Here is a 24,120-nt window from a genome sequence, read left to right as displayed (position 1 = left end):
GACTTAGAGTGCTAGCCATCATTTTGGTTTTCATAGAACATCAATTTTAACAGTAAAAACACTCTGGCACAGGTAGCACTTCGCAGTAGCAGCAGAAGCAGGGAGCTGGCTTTGCTTTTCCTTTCTTAAAAACTGGCGAAGTCCATTACCATATGCGAAGGGAAGTTTTCTGGGAGTCCCAATCACCGTAGTCTGTGAGTCGGATGTGTCAGCACTCCCCGTTGTGCACGAAAAGGGCGGAGAGCTATCTTTGTCGTCGCGAAGTGGCTGGTGGGCTGTTCGGCTGTTCATTGTTCGGGGTACGGAGGGGTGAAGGGAGGTAGTTGGTGCGACGGTGCGGGGTCAATCTAATTTCTTCAGCAGAAAATTCTATGAAAGTTTAGTATGAGCAGAGTCCCTGTATAAGGTAGCCTACGCCTGCCGTCACGGAAGCAAAGCCAGTTTCCTGGCATTTCCTGCCTAACCTCCACTGCGGTGCTACAGGAGGTTGACAGCGGTCCCCCCTCTCTCGGAGCCATCTTGAAGTCAAATGGCGGTATTCCAGAAGCTACTCAGAAGGGGGAACCCGACTGCACAAAGAATGCGAGAGTGTCGTCTCGGAACGAGAAGTTTTGGTTGGAAAACAAGCCTTACGGAAAGCTGACTCAAATTTTTTCAAATGGTTCAGTATTGTGCAGTAGTCTGTCGCACTGAGGGGACATCGTGGAAAAGCACGTTCAGCGAACTCCTCTCTTATTCAAAAATTCAGGCGTCAAAATTGGCGGATGAGGAGGCTTTGCGCATGCACAGGACGTTACTGGAAAAGTGGTCCATTCCAGTGGCTATACATAAAGAAGCGCTTGGGAAGGGCTTTGGGAGTTGACCTTTAGGGAGCTTGGCGGAAGCTTGCACCGCTATCAAGGAAGGCCGGCGCCGTTTGTCAACCTCTGTGGACAGTTCCAGTCTTTTTGTGGGCTTATTCGGGTATGTACCTCTCTATCTACACTTACATTATTATTATAGTTGAGTATGCCTGCTTAGTCTTGCTCCTTCTGAAATAGAAAATTCGTTAGACATACAGGTTAAATGCAAGTACTGACAGCGCTGCAGGTCATCATTAACCACAGCGGTGGACTAGTATGGAACAGAGAAACCATGGTGCTTGTTTTCATTTTTGCCATGGCTCCATCTTATTTTCAGCCAAATATATTCTTCGTCAAAATACAATTCATATTTCAGCAATATTGTTTTGCAGTGTGTGCAAATAACATAAGGTGTGTTTATCCGCAACTGGAAATATTGAGCTCAGATATCTCGTTTAAAAACCCTTGACAGTCCATATGAAATGGTTCTTGTTTGAGCCGTCTGGTGGGGGAACTGAAGCAACCTGAGCAATGTGAAGAAGACCCTCGCCCTCACTATTTATTTTGGTCTTTGGAGATGTTAAAGTTCCATTTCAAGGCTGAGAAGTAAACTCTATAGTCAGATGACTATTAACCACAGCTGAACAATTCAACGAAACAGCGCTGACGGACGGGACGGAAGAGGAGACAGACACCAGACACCAGCGCATATGTCTTGTCTCCTCTTCCGTCCTGTCCGTCAGCGCTGTTTCGTCGTACCGTTCAACATGAACCAACCAGCCCGACTCAGCTCTCTCCTTGGACCATAGCTGTACACAGGCTATAAGCCGACGTATGTATATGAAACCTTATTTGCCATACAATAAATTTCCAGAATGAAACAAAAGCACAGTTTTCCGAAAACCGCGCCGTCCGCTGCAAAGCAAGAGACAGAGTGGGCCGGTACCGCTTCCTCCCTGCATTTTTTCGTGTCTATAAAAACATTTCTATTTTTACCATCGTGAACACGCAACGGTTAGCACTACTGTTACTGCTACCTCACCAACAACGCCCCTACCGCCACTGTGCGAAGGATTCATGATACATGCCGAACAACCAAAACGTGCCCAAGGTTTCGTGGTGAACACAAAGGTAAACGCATTTCTCTGCACTGCATGCGCACGAATCATGATGATGCACTGACACCCACGGAAGCACCCAAGACAGCGGCTGCAGCGGTTCGCCTGCAACGTGGTCTCGACCTTTCCCAGCATTCCTGTGCCCTTTGCCATGTCCGCAGCGAAGCAGGCCCTCGAAGCGGACACTGACCTAGGTACCAGGACGAGCCTGAACCCAGAAGAACTCTGCCGGCTTTTGGAGTTTTGCCTAAGCAGCACAGTTTGTTCCTTCAAAGGAGAATTTTATAAGCAAACCAGCGGCACTGCCATGAGAAAATTTTGGGTAAATTTGGGTAAATTGGGTAAATGTTGGGTAAATTTAAAAATATTGGTTGGCGTCAGTTTTCTCTCAACTATCTCAAGAACCCAACCAGAAGGACTTCCGTCGAAGATGTTTTCGTTCATTATTGGTAACTGTATACATGTACTGTAGCGTGTTTGCTTGTATTGTGGTATTTAAACTGTTGCTTTATGTTATGGTTTTGTTCATGCGCGAATGCCTAAACATGTAAATTTGTCAAATGTCAATAAACATGTGCGCACTGAAAATTCATTTTGTAATTTTTTTCTTGTTGATGCTTGTATAATATGCACCATCTAGCAATCAAAGAAACACTACATAAGGAAAACAATTTTTTTTTCACGCAGTTAATTGTTCTGTCTCGAGCCAAACTTGGATTGTAATATCTGAAAAACCTAGGCACATAAACAAAAAAAAAGTAAAAAGAAACTTGTTCAAGTCCCCCCAAAAAGTAAAAAGAAACTTGTTCAAGTATATAGGAAGCCAGAATCTGTGCAAATGCCATAAAAAGAAACTTGTTCAAGCCCCCCAAAAAGTAAAAAGAAACTTGTTCAAGTATATAGGAAGCCAGAATCTGTGCAAATGCCATAAAATAATTTGTGGAGCGTTATCCAAAAATTCAGATTTTTTATCAATCATTGAGCAGTGCCTCGTTGCATGCCCTTTCAAAATATTCTAACTGCGCTCACCTCACAAACAAACTTTTTTGGCAAAAATATTTTAGGCTTACATTACAAACACGTTTTCATGAAATTTAAAAAAATAAATCCGAGATGGTCAAGCACAACGTCAGGGACATTTGGCATGGAATGACCCTGGTTCAAAGTAAAGTCGCTCTGTCAGCTTTGCTTGCATCACACAAAGCTGACTGACCTTTTTTTTTCAAGATCATCTAGCTGCTCCACATGGTCAAGTAGAAGATCCTCTGCAAAAACAATGTCCAGGAGGGACTGTAACATCTGCAGGGCCTTATGCCAGGACATAAGTCAATGTCCCAGAGCGACTGTAGCATCTGCAGGGCCTTATGCCAGGACAACTTGGACAGGCTAATCTACTGTGTCGTCGTCAGCATCGTCATCACTGTTGTTCTTGCTTGCTGCTTGCACAAACGCCACATCTGCCTCGTCAGTGAGGGGCCCGGATGTTTCTAGTGTACCATCTGCATGCACAAACTCATCCAGTCCAGGTGCATCATTGCTGAGCACAAACCACAGTTCCGGCATCACTTTATCAGTGGGAGCTTCGCAAGCAACCCTAACATCAGTTGTGCAAACCGTAAACATAGCCTGCTTCCCCAAAGCAATTCTTCACCATGGAAGCGTGGACTTCTGACCACGTGCTGAAGATGAACTGAACGGCCATTAGCAGGGCGATCTTGAAACCTGGTTGCTTTCGAATGCTTCGGAAAGCTACGTTCATAGTAAACACTAGCCTGTTCAGAACACTGCTCCGGCACAGCGCCTTGAAATTGGCGATTACGCCAGCACCCATGGGCTGCAACCTGCAGTGATGTTGGGGAAAAGAAAGAAGACTTCCACACTAGAGAGCTCTGGCATGGAATGATAAACGCTGTAGTTGTCAAGGACCAGTGCTACCTTCATCTTCTGTTGATCCACGTGCTCATTGAATTCCGCGATACCCTAATTCAAAAGTTCTCGAGTCGTCCACGCTTTCCCATTGTGGCAGTAGCACCTGAGCTTCTGGAGGCACATCAGAAGCTGCAGGAACCCTTTTAAACGCCAAATGTGCTGCACTTACACTTCTGTCCATACTTGAGCACAAAAATACTGGCACACGTAACTTGATATGTTTGCCACTTTTGCAAGGATCCCCTCTGACTCATGGGGTTTTGAGGACAGCATATGAAAAAGTAAGTCCACTTTCATTACAGTTGTAGGTATCGTTGACAGCATACTCTTTTCAAAGGCACATGGCGAAGTCTTTTTCTCACCGTTTGAGGCTCCCTCGCCGGTAATGGCTTTGTGAATGATCCCATGCCTGTCGCTGAACCACTAGATCCAGCAACCACGTGACTGGGTCCCCTCATGGGCAGGTTCACCGCATAGGTGCCAAGAAACCATTTGTGCGTGCGAGGCTTCTTCCACATCTCTGTAGATGCCCTACCAAATCCTCTTCCACCCGATGTCCACTGAACTACTATACACTTTCTTGAGGAGCTTCCTTGCAAAGTGGATGACTATCGATAATGTCGGCTGAAGCAGTCCGTACTTCATCACTGGGGTTGAAACTTTCTGGCCACTCTTATGGTCCTTCGCAATGTTGCAATTCATCTCCAGCGGTGTCGCTGAATGTTTTTTTTTTACCAGCAATGGCATTATGTATTGCTGTGGAGAATGTACTGCAGTTGGATCTGCCATTATTCATAGATGGGAAAACATCTTGCTGGTCGTACCACGGAGGCAAAGAAACGGAACGCAGCAGTCGCAGCAGTCACACAAGCCAACTTCGCAATTAACCAGTGAGCATGCAACATGTTGAAGCTTGCCACAGTTGCTGCCAGCACACCACAAGCACTAGGACGCAACCAAGACAATGGAGCATGGGGGAGTAGGAAGTTTCACGCAAAGCGAAGTGCACCTAGCACGCGACGGACGCTCGTGTTTTTGTCACAATCTCGCACTTTTTTTTTTTTAGGCTGGCTCACAGTAGCCAATCTTAATTTTTATAACTGATAATGTGACAGCAAAAGATTGTACGAAGCAGATATTTCGCTAGAGGACAGAGTAAATTTGACAGTGCCACAGCAGTTCATCATTACAGTTAATACACTGTTATAAGCAGCATTGTTATAAGTAGGCTCTGCCCATATTTTCATTCCATTTCTGAATTAACTTAAAAAATAAACCACAAAGAGTGCACAATGCAAATTTGAAACTCAACATACTAGTTACTTTAGATGTTTCTTGTGCCCACAGTTCAACACAACCTGTTCAAGTGAAATTGTCACCCACAGGGTCAGAGCTTCTAAAGTGGTATTTACACAGGCCATATAATCCCTCCCCCAAGCAAGGGCTGCGTAGTGACGCAGCTTCCGGTCATGCTCATGCGGTGGACACGGGGACTGTTTGCTGGCAGGCACAAACTATCCCCTCTCTCTACAATTTTTTTTTCTAAATTTTAATTCAATGGCAGGGCTCGAGCAGCATTTTTTTTTTTTTTGAAAGTTTTCAGCCAGTGAAGAACATGCTGCCGCAAGGAGATGTTCTGCGACTTCTGTGACACTGGGGTCCCCATGCCAATATTGCTTAAAGGGCAATTTTGGGGTTTTTTTCAAGGTTCACATTATTTACCAAACATTTTACCACCGGTTCCCTTCTGCCTCTTGATCTTTAACGCAAATTTCGCACCTGTGTGGCGGCGTCAGTGCAAATGAATTTTATGTTCCTTGCTTTGCAGCCAAGGTTGGAATGATTTCTACAGACAACAGAGCATTTGTGACTTCCCAGATTGCCTGCCAATTGAATACATACTGCAATAGCTGAATGAAAAAATGTAGCCAGGGTTATGAGCTATTTCAGCCACTAGTTTGGGAACCCAACGCATGCATGAGAGGTTTGTTGTCGAAGGCCCTCAGAAGATATCATTTATAGGTAATCTGAGCCATCATGAATATCAATACCTAGTTTCACATCCAGTATTTTGTTTATTGTTTTAAACTTACTTTGTTAGTTATTTTAAAAAGTATTCACAGCAATTGTGAGGAAGGGCTGAAGAAATATAATGCAACCAGAACTTGAAATGCCAAAAATCCTGCTAAGTCGCCTTATCTCTGAACATAATGTCTTTACATATTCACAATGTTATTTTTGCACCAAGATGTGCAAAACGATGAGCTCATAAACGCTGTGCGAACTTACCATTTTGGTTCTAATGAACGCTTCTCCTCACTCCCTATAAATTTAGTGTTATTGCAGGAGCTGCGAGAGTTGTCACTGTAGCCTGTTGCACCAATTTTTCAAGAGAGTGTACATGCCGCACTGACACATCCGCACCTACAACTCCAGCTTTTACGAAACAACGAACGCAATACCTCAGTACTCACAGGGACCGTTCAATGTACACTAGAAGCATAGCATGCCACAATCTTGGCTATGTTTTTTTATAACTGCTTGTCAAGGCTGCCACTGTAGTTTGTAGAAAACCTGTTTACCCCTCAGTCTCGCTGCTGATAACCATCACATATCAAGACAATGCCAACTGGGCGAGAGGCTCAGCTCCCTCATGGGGGAAGTGGAAGTAGCAAGGGGAGCGCCACCTAGATGGCTACATGGATTGCCGCGGAGCGAGTCGAGGTATCTCCTGAATACGGCCAGCGTCGCGAGCAGTCAACTGCAATGCTCACCGCCTCCCGATCAGATGTGCAGGAAATCTCATTGCGCACACTGCTGTTGGACTGCAGGCTCCGGGCAGTGACAGAAATGCACGCTCTCACCACCTCCCACCGCAAATTCCAGGGGATAACTTTGCACGCGCAAGAAATCCTGGACACACACAATCACCATTTTCGGCGTGTGCAAACGTTCGTCGCCTATACCTCCAAAGTAGTGCCCCTGCCCCAGCCGGTAAGTCGGAAGCCATTCTTATTATATAGCCTTCTACTTCCCAAAAGTGCCTCATCGATTTTTTGTACCTAGCTGGCCCACTCTGGGTATTATATTCAAAAGCAATAAATAACATCGGAGTGTATACGCCTTGTCGTCACTCCCTTTGTTCCCTCGAGCACAGACCCCTGAGCAGGCAGCAGGCGAAGCTGCTGCATAGGCGGAGTTTGGCACAAGTTATGCCAAAGTGGCCATTATTATTGTCATGAAAGTAGCCAGTGGCATGCGCCTTGACTCTTTCCTCAGGCCACATTGCTTGGCTGGTATCTTGCGTTCAACAATGAATCGAATCAACTTACTCAGTTTTATGCACTGATGACTTCAGCTCCTTTGTGTTGACAGTTTCTTTTGCTCAATGTTGTTTGTGCTACGCTATAGACTTCTGCAGCTGTGCTCCAACTGCCTTGCTACTTCAAGGATGCCAAACCACCGGCTCTGCATACTATTTCAAGATTCCACCGCTTTGCAGATTGACGCTGTGCTTTCCATAATAAGCGAAACACCGTAAAAGCATTCCCAGGCATGTTCTCAGGGCCGCACATCAAGTTTTAAACCTTAATTAGAATTAGTGTTATTCTTGCTGTGAACATTGGTAAGCCCGTTATACCTGGTGGCACGGGCAAGGACATTTTATATTTGAATCTTTTTGCTCGTCCTGGCATAGTCTTTGTGAACATTGGCACTGGTACTGTAACACCACAGAAAACCAGCCAACTGTCCTAGAAGGTATAGCACCTTGACAAGAGCACAAACCTGAGTAGTTGCCGGAGGTGAGTATTGATAGGCAAGTGCATCGGGGTGGAAGAAGGCGGTGCCATTGTGGTACATGTACGGAACCCCATTTTGGTACAGAACGGTGCCTGTTGGAACCGACTGAGCTGGATCTGTAATTGCACAAAAGGCAAAAAAAGAAAAAGAAAAGATATGAGTGAACAATAGAGAAAAGGTATAATCGAAGCTGATAAATGCTGCTAATTTAAGGCCAACAGGAAAACAGAAGCATGAAGTCATCCACGAAGCACCAAATAGAAAATGTCATGAAAAGTGAATATATAAGCAAGGTTAAGTACCTCACGCTAAAAAGAGAGCAATAGGGAGATTGGTCGTGCACAGCACAGGTGGAAAGCGGAGTGCCTAAACTGTAATCACTAGAATTGAGCAATACGGACAAGCTCTTGATGTTTTAAAACTGAAAATTTAAATTTCAGTCAAAAACAAGTCAATTTGAATGACTATGCACTGGCTCTTGCAATTCCAAATAAATTCAGTGAAATTTTCATGACTGTACTTCAATCACATCAACAATCACTAGATTTTAGGAATGAACAGCATTTGCACACTCCCTTAAACAGCCACGCATGAATATAAAGAGGCCAGGTACCACAAATTATTCCCTACATCGAACATGTGATAATCTGCTCAAAATTCATACAAAATAATTTGCCTGCAACTAAGTACACGCTGGATGTGTACACTCCAAGGTCCAACAACCACCAACCAACAATGCATGCCGGCTCCCACTGACGACGATATTTGGTTTATGGTTTGGTTTAGGGGATTTAACGCTCCAAGGAACTCAGGCTGTGAGGGACGGCATAGTAGAGGGCTCCAAATAATTTTGACCACCTGGGGTTCTTTAACGTGCGTTGACATCGCACAGTACACTGGCCCGTAGCATTTCATCTCCATCGAAATAGAACCGCCACGGCTAGGATCAAACCCGCATCTTTTGAGTCAGCAGCTGACACCATAACCACTGCGCCACAGCGGCGGCTCAGCGATGTTGGGCCCGTGAACAATGCACGAAGTAAGAGGAATGAGCAAACACCAAGAAAGGCTCTGTATGCTGTTCGGAAGCACAAAATGTAAAACAGATTATCTCTGTTAGTCTAAAGGCCAAATCTTTTGTGCTGCACAAAAAGAGTAAAAAGCTTGTTAATTCAATTCCCGTTAATTAAAAAATCCGAATAATCCAAACTGCCACCGCAATCCTGGCCAATGTCCATGTAAGTGTATGGCACCATGTACTCGCAAAGCTGATTCGAATGCTGTGGACTTTAACACGTTAACAGTTAACACGTTCACTGCATCATGGATCACCGGTGAGTCATGTGTATTCATGCTGTGTGGCACGAATACTGAGCGGCGCGATGAAGTCGTGGGGCAGATCAGGTTTTGAAAAGAGCCAGCGAAAAATGCATATGCCAGGTTGCTATTGTGATATGTTGTCTGTTCCAATAAGCAAGTCAAACGAATTGGCCTGCATGGCACAAAGGTACTGTGCAACTCTCGACCCAAGGGTCACAGCTTCGATTCCCATCCAATTTTCTTTCAGCGCAATCAATTAGTTGACATTCTTAGACGTTATACTGACACTTGAGTCATGCTGCGACCTTATAAACACAATTTATCTAATGTTTCAATCAGTTTTCCATTGCGCAGCTCCACGCGCAACAACATGCCAACATGCCAACTACGATGCCAGGTTCTTTGCTGAATGGGACCCTTAATGCTATGGTGTTAATATGTGCTGCAACTGCAGACGAGAGAGGTTGCAAAAGCAACTCACCGTACACCCTTGAGAATGGCTGAAAAAGAGGAGAAAGAAGCATTTTAAGGCATAATGCGACCACTGTCTGTACAAACGTGGCAGACATAAGAAGACATTACCTGCTTTTTGATGGCAGGAGCGATGTTGAGTCTCCGGTCCCTAAGCATTATGTTATTTGCCTGCAAAAGAATGATGCAATGCATGTAAACATCTGCAACAAAAACAAACTACATTAAATGCTGGAAAAAAAACAACAAAATCAACAGTATATTTAACACCATTAGATGAAGTATTTCAAATGACAAAAAGCCATACTGCAGTAGTCAGGTGCCATCCGAACAAGCGCTCTGGCATTCAGCTATGTTGTCAGTGTCAGCAACTGCTCAAGGATAAGGGCACTGTTTAAATACAAAATTTAAGCTTGTCACAAAATACGAGCTCACAAGCTCTTCAACCAATTTTTTTCAGGCTAAAATAATGCAGGCTTTTTCAAGACATGATTAACAAAAAAATTCACTAAACTATCAGAGTTACATCATATCACATGCTTCAAAGGGGCAGTGTGTCACCAGAGTGCACACAATAAAAACTCCATAATTTGAAATCCCAGATAATTGGAACAATTTATTTCTAATGTAAATTTGAGCGGTGGTGTGCACCAGCCCAGTTAATTCGTAAACCTGAAGCGCTGTGCGAGGATGTCCGATCCGGATCTGGGCAGAAACCGACAAAGCGACGGCCTGTCGGAGCCGCAAGGTGGCGCTGCATAGTGATGCTGATTAGCAGTGCCAATGCTCGATATGTGAAGCACCCCAGCCCCCATACTCTCAGCGCAAAAACCAATCTGGTACGGCTTGCGGACTGCCGAAGCACGCGCCTGCAGAGATATGCTTCAATGCAACACAGGCATTGATACTAGTGCTCTCAGCGCTTCGTCAAGGCACAGCGGAAGAGCTGGCATCAAAGCACCTCCCAGTCCTACCAGCGTCAGTGCATGTCCCACGACGCGACCATTCTCGCTACATACCCGCGATGGGTTGACTGCGCATAATAGCAGCCTGAGCCGTTTCTATGAGAAGTGTGCCATGATTAGAAGGTTAGGTCAATCTTGCAACAAAAAAAAAAAAAACATTCTAAAATTCGGGGTCGAAACATCCGCGGAATCAACTTATTTGCATGGTGCAATGTAGTTTCGGATGAGGCAGTATGTGTTCCATGACTGCCCGTTCTCGGGCATCAAAAAAAGTTGTTAATTAGAATGCCAATTGGTTCAGCTGAAGAAAATTCTAATTGCGTACCATTTACCTGGCTCGTTCGCGCTGCTGGTCAGTGCACTAGATGACCACTGGGTAGCGCAAGGGCAAAATTCCGATTTCGGCAATCTCCAGGACGTGCGTCCCGCCGGAATCCGAAACTAAAGCGCTACGGATTAGTTGCCTCAAGTTACGCGTGCGCTGAAGTGCCATCCCACGGGAAGCTACAAAACAAAACGCGGCAGCGGGACGAAGCAATGCGGGAGGGAGGGTGGGGGTATGCATCAACTTTCTTTGTGGCCAGCAAGGGCTACGAGCTGGATTTTTGCTGTGGTGGGTCAGTTTGAAAAGCCTAGTTAATTCGAACATCTTTCGCAGTCCCAATGAATTTGAATTAATGAGTTTTTTTACTGTATGTAGAACCCAAAGTACACTTTGGATTTCGTGTTTTTGTTTGACCCAGGTAAAAAATTCCAGAAAGACCACACAGACTCAATCTTGACAGCATCAGGCAACGTCACCATACCTTGAACAGAAGAAGCAAAAGATTTGCTATTCAATCTGTGCAGCACTGAAAGCTGATAATCCAGATGCTGATCCTTGCTACAGGGCGCACAGGGGGCTAGTGAGTGCGTGCAGCAGTGAATGTGGCCTCAATACTATGGCTTCCATTCTCAAAACTAACATTTTATACTTAATCCTTACAGCTATTTCAGAGTAAGAAAACACTGCTTAGCAAATGTGAAATTTTCTTTTTTCTTCCCTTTAAAACTCAGGCTCATTGATTTGTCTGATGGTGGGGAAGCATGCATAGCTTGACATAAGACAAGCAATCAATGCATTGCCAATAAACATTACTCATATGCAGCAAGTGTAGTGCTTTGCAGTGCCAGTGCTTACAGTAACTGGAACACTAATGTCGAATGTAGGTGCATGGCCACAGAGCAACATGAATTGTTTACTATAAAAATTCTTCACACATAGCACAAAAAAACACGTCAGCAAACGACTTGTTAAAGAAAATGACGCAGAAGGCCAAAGCATGTTTCGTCTCGTGGCTTTCATAATTAACTGTAAAAGCAAGCAGAATCTTCTTAACAGAAAAGGTTACTAAGAAAACAGTACAAAATAGAAAGTGCCCCAGTTTTCTTTTGTAATGAATTAAAGCAACTGAGATAATTATTTGTACTTACAAGACCTTCAAGTCATCCATTGCCAGCTTTTGTGCACAAGTGGAAAGAACAAGTGAAAAGAACAAGGCATGAACAAAGCCTAGCTTAAATCCTGCAGCATTGGCTGACAAGAGGCTTTCAATTCCATTCATATCAGGCACGCAAGTCACCTTCTCATTTTTGAGTTACTTCCTCAAGGTAGAGTTCAAGTGACAGCCAGTGACAGCAACTGCTGCCTTCTTTTGGAAACGAACATACTAGAGAATACTGCAAAGAAACCTAGCATACTAAACCTCACTTTGAAAGCTAAGATCATTACTGGTGACTAGCTCTAACTAATGAAAATGTCTGATACTCAATGAACAAATCATTAGAACAGCACTGTTCTAAGCAACACCAGCATGGTGTCTGCCAAAGTGGCATTCTGTAATAAGATTTCTATAGGCTTTTCTTGGCTATTTTGATATCTCTGAAACAGCCACCATACTGAGAGTAGCATGGAAATGCAGAGGGCAGAAGCTTTTATCTGCAGCGCTTCCACATAAAAAATGAGCTTCAAAACTTTGGTACCATGTGTTTGTCAACGCTTATCTCGAAAGGCTTCATGATGAAATTCAAATGTCTCAAAACCTGGCATTTGAAAGCTTGGAAAAAAAATGCAGATGGTCTCGAAATGGGTCCCGTCCAGGTCTAAAGCACTTCTGCTGCTGACCTCGTTGAATTGAAAAAGTGTAGAACAAGCCAGAGATTTATGTCCTCAAAAGTCAATGACACAGGCCTGTAAGCTTACTGCATCTAGAGTCAAACCTGACCTGCCGAGCTTGAGGACGCGGGTTCAATCCTAGCCCAACAGCAGTGTTTCGATGGACGCAAAATGCTAACTGTGACAGTGTGCGACGTGATGTCAAAGCATGTTAAAGAACTCCTGGTGGCCGAAATTTGTCTGGAGCTCTTCAGTATGATGCCCTTTTCTCTCTTCCATCTTCCACTCCCTCCTTCAACTGTTCCCTCACAGTGCAGTTTGGGTGTCTACTGAGTGTGACAATTACAGCACCCTTTCCTTTCCTCGTTTTTAAGGTCCCTGGCAGGCACAACCCTGACATCCACAGTGCCGCACGGGCACGCCACACAGAAAATAAGGTGGGCGAATGAGATTAAGGAGTTTGCGGGGATACGGTGGCAGCAGCTGGCAAAAGACAGGGTTAATTGGAGAGACATGGGAAAAGCCTTTGGCCTGCAGTGGGCATCGTCAGGCTGATGATAATTTTTTCACAGACGCCCCATATATGTTCACGGTCTAGCCTCAAGACAATGCACATATATGTGCTATCTTGACATCTGGGTCACTTACACACTGGCTAGTGCTGTGGCTTACGAGTGATGAGAAGATGGAATCGCTGCAAAACACACTGCCACCAGCATCCCAATACTCCGCCCCGATTGCAGGGCCTTAAAAGACCCGCACTGCGCACTTCCGCTCACGGTATGCTGGTTTCTGCAGTGTGCGCCAGGCCGCAAACCATTTGGATGAAAAGTTCAGAAATATTCACTTCATGTTCGCCCTGTGGTTCGCCTCGGTTCCCAGATGATGTCTGCCTGGGTTTGCTGAGAACAGAAGCAACGCATTTTTAAAGCTTAAAGGGACACTGAGGAGAGATTGAAATTGGCTTGTATCGTTAGAATACCAGCTCCTGATTACAAAAATGCCACTCTTACTGAAAACAAAGCTCTTGTAAGGTAGAAAATAGCAAGAACCAAAATACAGGTATCGCCGCCACAGGCCAATCTCGCAAGTACAAGCGTGATGACGTCATAGGACAAGAGACGCCACCTTGAAAGAATTTTCCTTACTCCATGGTCCACGGATCTCTGAGGCTGACAAAGGAAGGTTGCGTGGTTCAATATTGAAGTAAGTTTAGTTTTGAAACCGATAGTGCACTTTTATCACACAAGGAAGACAGAGAAAAGACAACCTGAAAGTTGGAACCAAAGAAAACCAATGTTTGGTAGCGCCACAGGCGGCCAGGAGAGTTCGGTTTGTTATGGCGCTTCGCGTCTATGAGCTTTGCATGTCCCGTGGTTTCGTTTTTGACGTGCCTGAAGTTACAAGGGCCGAACAGCAGAGGAAGTGCAAGTGCTGCTTCAAGTGCTAGTTAACCTTTGAAGGAGCCTGTTAAGGCTGGTCAGATGATCGCCACGGTCGATGAAAAACAACGATGGCACGATGGTCGGTGATCGTACAAGGCAGTTAGCAGTATAAAGAGCACTGGTGTCTTCATACGCTTGCCCGGCAAAATGTTCCCGGCTGTGTCAGTCAACTTCGAACTACTTAACAGAAATCTTTTATTAGGGACGGGAGACATGACACAAGGCAGTTAAGAAAAAAATTGCTGATGGCCTAGCTCTGTTAGGCCAGGATATACGTAGCGAAAGCGCGGAGACTTCTGCATCAGAAGAGTGCATTCACTAGATGCGCCTTTATTCATGGTTAAACCTTGAGCCGTCATGGCGGAGTGGTAGCGTCTCCGCCTCAAATGCCAAATGCCCTAGTTCGATTCTGAGTCTCGGCACAGGTTCTTTTTTTTTTCTTATTCAGTGAGCTGGGGGGGAGGGGGAGGGGGTGGCTCAGTGGCTGCCATAGATGTCACCACCGAATACATTGGTTAGCGGTTAAGCGCAGGCTCTGTTAAGGCGCGTTATACTCCGGCGTAACACGCGTGCATGCGCTGCAGGGCGACGTCACGTTGGCCAAAGCAAGACCCTCTATACTCCAACTGCGCTTGACCGCCAACGCGTTCGGCGGCTTCGGCACATTCTGACCGCACTGGCGGAGACTTGGAGCACGTCTTTATTTCACACCGAGTGCGCCAGCCACCACCGGCCCGGCCGGACCGGTTCGGCTCCGCGGCGAGGCACGCATTGTGACGTCATGTGCCTCCTCGGCGAACCGCCACGGCAAAATCACAAGTTCACAGCCAGTAAAGCTTTCGCTTTAGAAGAGATTTGGAACCTGTAGAGACCGTGAATCCACTCTCCTCCAACTCTTTTGTTTGCGGCTCCATTCAATAGCTTCGGCAGTTGGGTGGAGCTGTTCTCTTCGAGCTCTCGGCTAATTTAATTGAGTCACAGTACACATCTGATAGTAAATGCAAGTGGGCGAGAGAACCCGATCCAGTGGACCACGTACCTCCGGAAACACGCAGAACCCGTTGAAGCGTCGTGCATCGGTTTTACTTTCAAGCTGCCAAATTTAAACGCGAGCGCCCTTGAGCACCCATCTGTTTTTTGTGGCAAAAAAAAAGATTAAAATAACCTGGCCCTTGCAACCGTGAGAAACCACCTCGACGCCGCCTGCTGCATCGTGCAACAGCGCCTTTCAAGGAATCACAATCCATTGGCCCCAAAGCCTCAGCCAGCCTCCGATGGGCGCGACGTGCCGACCTTGTCCTCGCCCCTCACGACTCCCCGCACTGGGGTTAAGATATTTAATTAGCAACGGCAGCTCACTGAGGAAGGGGGAAACGACCCGCCGGCGCCTAACCTAACCATGCTCCCTCAAAATCATCACACGCTCTGTGGGGCTGAAGTCGCTCAAATGCAGGCCGGAGTTTTCGCGAGAACTTCGTTGGTGGGTTCGGGAACGGGATCCATCGTAAAGCTGGCAAGACGACGGTGCAAACGTAAACGAAGCGACGGTAACGACCCCTGATAGATGCCTGAAACGTGAGGTGGCGGTAGACCGCCGAGGCTGCTGCTAGACCGCACCACTAGCTGCCAGAAATCACGGAGTCTGTGTTGACGTCACGTTTCACGTCACTCCGTCCTGTGACGTCATAAGAGTGTGCCGAGTTTGAATTGGAGGGCCGGAAAAACTTTTTCAACTTTTTCAACCCGGCCTTTTGATACATTTTTTTTTGGCCAGCCAAGGCTGCAGGGGGACAAAGGAGGCGTCGACCTACGTTCAGTTTTTTTTTTTTTGGCCATAGGGAGCTGTGTAGTAGACCAATTATAGGAGCCGACTTGCACACAGCGATACGATTGTTTTCCTTTAACTGTTAAATGCAACCATACAAACGTGCTTTCAAGGACACACAAATTGCCAGGCTCTTAAACAGCAGAAGTCCTGGCTAAACAAAGAAACAGTATTACTACAAACATCAAGTAGCTTTGCTTACCGATGCCTGTGCCCTCTGAGCATCCTCTTCACTATCAAACGTTACAAATCCATACCTACAAAGACAAAAAGCCAATTAAAAAATTATAGCACATCACAATGGCCATTAGTATAACATGACCTCTGCAATGGTTGATGCAAGCACTCCCTTGATATTTTTGACCTGCACACACAGCATGTTTTATCTTGGCACTGTGGTAATATGTCACGCCATGCTGCTGCAATGCCTGCCGTCTTGGCTTGTGCAGAGGCACTCAAATAGCACCTCAATGCCAAATGCAGTAGTGAGACTGACTTGATGAGCCTTCTATTGCAAACAGCACAATCAGCAGGAGTGTGTTAATCGGACATGCTTCTGCAAAATTGCCCACCAAAGTCAGCTTTCAGAACAACATGCAACAGCGACCTCACATTGGCTAGCTCTCAGTTACCATAAATGACACCACTATGCCTGTACAGTCGACGACTGATTTTTCGAACACTCTAGGGACCACGAAAACGAATGAAAAATCAGGCAGTCCGGAAAATCAAATTTCACCGAAAAAATCACGAACTTATTGCCGACATGACGGAGGAAGGGGTCAGTTGTATTGCACACATTCTAAAGCTCCCCACGACTAAATTTTGCTGCACAACACGTGCATAGACGACAGGCAGCGACCGCTTTCACGAGCTTGGCCTGGCTGTACTGCCCTTGGCATGTCGCCGATGAACGCACGGATTGGGACAAAGTCTAAACTGGAATGCGAACACGCCACTGTGGGCACTGCGCTGCGCCCGCAGTACGATAGGCGTGGAACGAGAATGTGAAGATGGCGAAACAATAAGAACCAAGAAATGGTCGAAGCAAGCCATGGAGTTTCCGACTAGTAAGAAACTATGAAGCAAGCACTCCTTCGGCATTCGCCTTCGTCACTAGGCCTAGTGACTAGAGCCAAAATCTGCATTGTATCCACCGATATGCACTCTGCGGTGGCTTGCGTGTAATGAGAGGAGTTTTACCTATCATCAAAACGCCAGTTATTTACGGTTTTACAGTAGAGAAGTCAGGGTTGCGATGCGTTTTGCCGCGGGTATGCTGACCACGCATTGAGATACACCACCATTTCCTCCTGCGCTCACAGTCTCCGTGAAGCTGTACGCCACCCTTTTCCCGTATTCGTGGTGAAAAGCTCGGCACAGTTGGGTTCCGCAAACTCTCTGACTACTGTTCAAGTTCGTGCGGTAGAAGACATTCAAGAACAGTACGAACTCGAAACCACGCAGGCGAAATGTGCCGACTTGCGCAGAATTTCAGCATCTCAAGTTAAGAGCTTGAATTTTATTTTGTTTGATCAAGTTTTTGATCTCTCCTGCAGTTTAAATTAATGAGGTTTCACTGTACACATTATATGGCAGCTTGGATATTAGTGGCGAGTGCGAACGAGGTCCGAAAAATCGAGCAGTCAGGTGTGGTGCATTCGTTTTTTCAGGTGCTCTTATACACTGGCTCTATGGGCCATGCTGCGGTGCCGCGAAACAGTCCGAATAATCAAGCATGTCTGAAAAATCACGTGTCCGAATTTTCGGTCATCGACTGTACTGTGTGAGGTCCTGCTACAGGCTAGTGAGTATTGGTGAGGTAACATAGAGAAATGCTACAGTACTTTATAGGCACATCAGTTTTGAAAAACTTCAAAAGCTTCAAATGAAGGTTAAATTGCTACAGGTCAGGCTACAGAAGGTTTAAGGATATTAATTCCTGACAAGTGTGCCTGTGCACATGCTGCAAGGGACGCTAAAAAGGAGGCTCAACTGAACAAGCAGATTAGTTTTCACAGTGGAGCAAAGAGGTGAAGACAAGCTTCTCAGAGAACATCTGCAGGTTCAGCAGGCAAGCACATCGTACTCACTACTCACAATATTCATGCTACATCTGCATAAAAAAGTTAAGTACTTAATGCCTCAAGTTCTAATGCCATGAATCTTACAAGATCTCCAAAACTTATTCTCCCTTTGTTAAAAACAACACCCTATCTAGCAACAAATTATATATTCCCAATTTTCAGTCTGGTGAAGCTAATTCACGACATTTTAATAGCAAAGGTTTCATTCGTATTGATACTTCAGACTGGCAGTGCCTTGCTTAGAGACTAGCATTCGAGTTTATGGCAGCTTTTTCAACTAGCCCACCAAACAACAGCAAAAACCAATGCATGCATGTGCTCTTTTCATGCTTTTAAGTCAACACAATTACTACTAGTTTTATTCAAACCAAATTGTAACGAACGAATTGAAAGATGGATGAATATGTTTACCATACATCGCACACAATTATATTCTGTTTCCCAGTGGTGTTGGCAAGGTCGAGGAACTTCCTCCGCTTCACAAGATAAAAAAAAACTGACAGGACGAACATGCATTCTGATGAGAAAGCTGAGATAGCAGCTGGTTTACGATAATTATTGTGACGTATTTACTCTAATGAATGTTTATACTGTGTGGGTTTAAGGAAGGGTGGAGAGAAGATGTGGGTCGAGGATGTGGATGGTAGGATGGGTGGTACTTGGGTGGATGGAGGGCAGCGGGTTTCCCTCTGCAATTCTGAATTCAATTTTGCCATCACCCTTTCATTCCACTGCTATGTAGGCTTTTGGAGGGTGCGTGGGTGGTGTTGGGTGGGTGGTTGAGTATACCTCTAGCTAAGTGGGGAGGTGGCTGGTGGGTGATGCTTCTGAAGGGTGAGTCAACCAGACTTCCCACAGAAAATTAGTCTTCACACATATAGCCAGCATTTTCGCCAAGTGCCACTCTTCCTGCAATACCAGTAAAAGTGGCTGCTTTCATAAGTGGCCAACCTATTGCAACCATCTGCCACCCATGTAAGCAACCTAGATCAATTCTATTCTTACCCTTTGGACACACCGGCTCTGTCGACTATAATCTTAGCATTCGTCACAACTCCGTAATGTGAGAAGAGCTCATGAAGTTCCGCTTCAGTTGTCTAGAGGGAAAGCAAAGAAAACAATCTGTCAAAATTTCTTATTTCACCAGACAGAAAAAAAAAATTCAGCCCAAAAAACCCCATATACTTTAGCTAGCACATGGGGCAATTTGGCATCAAGTGCTTGTTTTGAGGCAACGACACAGAGATACGCTGCAGGTGGCAAGGCCCTTACAGTAACAGTGAATATGCACAGTGAGGCAAAAAAAAAAAAAACTGTCTAGCAAGCTGCTCTTCTCATCACAGTTCAGACACTGGTGAAGTGAAATCAAAGGCATAGCACAGCACATTGCTGCGAAATACACGACATGACTCGCAAACCGGACGAGGCGCAACAGCCTAAGCTGCAACAGGAGCAGACCCATTGGCGAGACAACCCCTCCTATGCTCCCTTGCAATATCTCAAGGCACAGCTTTGACTGTAGAATGAACCCCCCCCCCCCCCCCTCCCTCCCCCCAAATGCAATGTTCGTGGCAGGACGTAGCCTGCTAATCCCTCGCATATCAGTTTCCCCACACTACAAGCCCCAGCAGTAACGGGCCAATAAATGCAGTCACAGTTCAACTAGAAATCAGCACAGCAAAATTGCCAGCAGCTTTCTCAGCACCCCAACAGTCCCTAACTGGTTTGAGCACTTAGATTTGGGAGTTTGTGCATGCCCTCTCGTTCTGTCCGCATGAAGTGTATTAAGGGCCCCTGATTACCGTCCGGTAGAAAATTTGCTACACTCCAGCAGTTGCAAGACGTCTGGAATTTGTGGATGCAAAATTTTTTTTTTAACGACTCATTAACAGCACAGCTACAGCTATTGCAATCAAGCGCTTTCCCCATGATGATCTCTGTCCTGCCCTCCTCGAGTCGGTTTCTTCCACCCATCAGAGCGACAAGTCTTGGCAAGAGAAATCTCCCTTTCTTCTCCGCTTCTAGGGGGAGGTACGGAGTATACCTGAGGCCCTGCTCCAGCAGTTTTTTTTTATTTTTTATTTAATTTTCACTTCCAAGCATTTTCATGACAGCACCTCATTGTGTATCGCGGTATGCTCAAACCAAAATTATTAGTATAGAAGGGCAGGGGCAGAGAAACATGCAGCCCCTTTTTGCCAAAACTGCATGCCCATATGTGCATAGGAAGAAATCCACAAAATAAACAATAAATGAAGAGCAGATAGCTACCTATACCACATGGAGACATAAATGGACTGGAGCACAAAACTAAAATGCATGGTACACCGGAATGAACAGTGCAACAAAAATAGAGACAGCAACAGCAGAAGCCTAGATGGCATCAACCAGTGAAATGCAGTTCGCTATGCTGTCACAATGAAGCATTGGATACCAGTGGAATGGGTGAGAAGACTGGCTGTAGAAGCATTTCAAAAAGGTAGCTGGAGCAGTATGAACGCTTTCTAAATGCACCCCTCCAGGCAGCATGTGGATTATGAGCAGCCTTTTCACTGATGTGGCGGATGTGGAAGCACTTAAATAATTTAACTATTCAGCTATTTTTATTAGCTTCCGAGTACAATGAATATTAAAAAGAGGGGCATTACAGGTAAGATAGTTATCGCAATACATATCAATGATAAGAATAAAATACAAATCCGTTATGTTACACGAGTGTAAAAAGGAAAAACAAGAGACAAATAGAATAATGCAGCACAATTTGCTGTTGAGGTTGACCTGCAAGGGCATGATCCCTGAATCATGTTTTTCGGTGTGTTTTTGAACATGACAGGAATGGTCATGCTCAGAAGTGATGGTGATAAGTTACTGCAATCTTTGTGTGTCTCGGAGGAAATTAATGTGAGTGCATGGCAGCATTACAATGAAGCATGCTGACTTTTCGTTGATGGTTCAGGTGAGAAGAAATAAATGACGCTGGATAAATGCAATGTTGGATGAATGCATTAACAGCGTCTAGCTCTATTTCCTCAGAAAATGAAAAACATCACTGCACTCAACTCGCTGCAAATTTGCCATAGGCAAGAACTCACACTGGCAGAAATGCCACCAACAAAAATGCGCTTGGGTACCATGGTGCCGTATCGTGGTGCATTCAGGGCAGCCGGCGATGGGGAGTGTGAACCCTCTGTGCTGTTTGTGGACTACAAAATATGTTGAGAGAAAAAAATTAGTACATAGCATTGATGATCTGATAAAGCACCAATGTTCAAATAAGTAACTTTATCAAGGGAGAAGTCTACTATGCGATCAGTTTGCCTCAACCTATGGTTGGACACAGAAGTCTTGCAAAAAAGGTCAGTCTCTTTGCACAAAAAAAAAACGAAAAGAATGCTTTATAGATTACTAGGATTACATGAATGATGAATGAACCGAACAAAGGTTTCGTTAGCCTTTCTTGTGTTAAAAATTAGCACATAATTTATGCACATATCATAATTGATGCCAGAGGTCAAATAAAACATCTTTACAGGGGCTGTGTCTCCTGCACATAGTTATGGCAAATAGCTTATGTTGCACACATAAGCATACATGACAATAAGAAAACATATAGAGTATTACAAAACCTAGACACTCTTTCAATTCAACAAAAGATTTTTAAGTATAGTTCATTTCTTTATTTACTTTTTCACATTTGCTACAAAGGCAAAAATGTGTAAAAGGGCAGCTATAAATGCTGCATTATTTTAAATAATACCACAGTTCTAAAAACAAGGACTTCTACAACAAACAATTCACTTCCCACAGTCAGCACAGGCATTGGTAGTGCAGCATTTATTAATATGTGTTGTGCTAGAATATTTACTTTGTGTCAAGAGGAGTAAAATAATTCCAACTAAAGCTCGAGCACTAAGAACTTCAGCTTACAATTGCATCAAACCTTCCGAAACAAGCTATAAGCAGAACCACTAGAGTATAAATGTGTACTATTCAAATGGGCATTTCGCATGGCTTCTTACGTGTTCTAAGTATGGCCAATATGACCAACGTTCTACGAGATTTCATTTTTTAACACAGCATGCATATCTGAATAAAGTCCGTCGCCCAAACATGCCAGTCAAATCTGAGGCATACTATTTATTCATGCATATGAATGTTAAGATTTTCTCAATTCTTCACCAAGCAACACCTAGCTCTTGCACTGGAAGAAGGTTAAGAGAAAATTTTACCGACGAAAAAAAGAATAATGTAAGCCAAACAAAAACTACAGAAATGGAAAAAGGAATAAATACGTTCACTACCGCATTAGTCATCACTGCATTTTTGCGGTCCATGCAAGTACAGATCCAACGTAGTTTATCAACCAAACAAATGATTTGAAGAAACTGAAATTAAGATTAAGGGTCACTTACGACGAAAGAAACAAAGCGTAGAATGTTTCTAAAAGCAACATAATCGGGTAACAAGCAGCGAATGACAGCGTACACCTCGGTCATTTAAAAGCCGTACTCCGACAGGAATCTATAAAAACAGGCATGACAGCAAAGAAGGACGGGAACTGTTCGCACGAAAATGTTAGACAAGAACACGGCCAGCTTTATAATAAAGCCGGTCGTGGACAAGAATAAACACGTTGTAATGATATAGCTAAAAAAAAAAAAAGAACGGTGCACACCCAGCTTCAATGGTGTTCCGTTAGCCACAGCATCCAAAAAAAAAAAACAGGGCGGTTAAGAAGCGCTTATCTATAAAATACTTGATTAGGAGACACGAAGGGCTTACTTCTCATAAAAATGCTTTACTAGTTCAAAAGCAATGCCGATTGCAGTCTACGAGCGTTCAATTCGCGCTCGAGCCTATCATGCTACGTTCGACACGCTTCACGCAAAAGCAAAACGAGGCAATCGGACGAGCTGCTGCTTTAATTAGGGAATAAGCGGGGTGCTTGCCTGTCGTGCCATGTCTTTTGAACCAGTTCGGATAGCTTTAGGAATCTGTACTGAATTGACAGCCCCGTCCATGAACCAAACAGCCGCTGCCCTGCAGCCCAATGTGCTGCCCGCGGAAAGATTCTTATTCGTTGACACTGTTTCGGTCTAGGGACAACGCCTCCCCGGGTTTTCCCTACGCCGCTTGAAATATGGCGCTCAATCTGAAACCCTGAAACCACAAATACTGCGACGTATTCCAACAAGTCATTAAGATTCTCTTACAAAGCTATCGTCTTCCAAGTTCTCAAGTGCACCGGCAATAAAGCTACGAAACAATCTTGAGGATATATGTAGGGCACGAAGCACAAGCTGACACCTATCACAGAGTCGTTTCGTTGCACAAGGGTTCAACTACGCACGTTAGCACGTAAAAAGGCTGCCACAAATAATACTCACACAATCACTGTGTACGCACTGGCCGTCAAAATGCAGAGATATTTCTGTGCAAGGCCAAGCGCATCATTTCTTCCTGCCAAGTCCACCGCATTACATAACGCAATCTACGGCCTCCCTAAAACCGGGGATGGCTTAGCGTAAGGTATAACGTTGAATGAATTCACAAAAGTGCGCATGGTTCCCCCCCATCCTACTACCTACCGGCACCTTAACCACACACACACACAGCACTAAGGTCAGAAGCCCGGCAAAACGACAGCCCGACCGCTCTCCCCAGCGGTCTATTTATACCGTACTTCCCAGACAAGAATAGGCGGCACCGGACCACGGCTTCAGCCTGCCTTCGAGCACGGAGGCGCAATTTCACTTACCATGGTGTTGCTGCACTTGGGATCCTTCGTTGCGCTCTTTGGAAAACACCTGCCACAAAACAGGCACCCGCCCCGTCGACGCGAGCACGCACGCACCCGCCAATTCTTGCAAACCCTTCAAAGCGCGCCTGCGCTATGCCTACCCTGTGCCGCCAGCCCCACCGGCTTGCGCAGCGCCGACGAAAACGTTCAGCTGCTGCGCTTACGAGGTTAACCAAGCACCTCAATACCTAAAACCCTGCCGGCAAGTAAAAAAGAAAATTATAATAAAATCAATTTCGAAACGGTGTCAGATGGATGCGCGCCAAAAATTAATGCAAGTTCGATCGAGCGGCTCGAGCCCGGATTCCGTGTCTTGTGCCAAAGCCGTAGCCTTCAAACGTAAAGCGAAACTACTCGCGCTG

At 45.1% G+C, this 24,120-nt stretch overlaps 1 protein-coding gene across 20 annotated transcripts in view; it reads right to left on the bottom strand.

The window, feature by feature from the left end:
* The window catches only part of LOC144125775 (protein boule-like), a 59,454-nt gene extending 35,389 nt beyond the window's left edge, over positions 1–24,065 (bottom strand). For 6 of the 20 annotated variants that reach the window (XM_077659460.1, XM_077659462.1, XM_077659468.1 and 3 more), the window contains exons 1-7: positions 22,908–23,033; positions 21,051–21,161; positions 18,964–19,055; positions 16,074–16,128; positions 9,593–9,652; positions 9,492–9,510; positions 7,676–7,806 (exon numbers count right to left, since the gene is read on the bottom strand). In XM_077659460.1, coding sequence (XP_077515586.1) covers positions 7,676–7,806; positions 9,492–9,510; positions 9,593–9,652; positions 16,074–16,128; positions 18,964–19,055; positions 21,051–21,161; positions 22,908–22,979 — 540 coding nt within the window. In that variant the 5' untranslated portion in view covers positions 22,980–23,033. Of the gene's footprint in view, positions 1–7,675; positions 7,807–9,491; positions 9,511–9,592; positions 9,653–16,073; positions 16,129–18,963; positions 19,056–21,050; positions 21,162–22,259; positions 22,385–22,907; positions 23,037–23,345; positions 23,486–23,716 lie in introns of those variants that run through there. The other 14 variants (XR_013313415.1, XM_077659467.1, XM_077659469.1 and 11 more) reach the window with 9 other exon arrangements.
* Positions 24,066–24,120: the final 55 nt, after the last annotated feature.

Source organism: Amblyomma americanum, chromosome 3 (assembly GCF_052857255.1).
Source record: "Amblyomma americanum isolate KBUSLIRL-KWMA chromosome 3, ASM5285725v1, whole genome shotgun sequence".
In the NCBI taxonomy this organism is placed as follows: domain Eukaryota; kingdom Metazoa; phylum Arthropoda; class Arachnida; order Ixodida; family Ixodidae; genus Amblyomma; species Amblyomma americanum.
The sequence above is the reverse complement of the archived record's forward strand: the minus strand, read 5'-3'. Positions and strand labels throughout refer to the sequence as shown.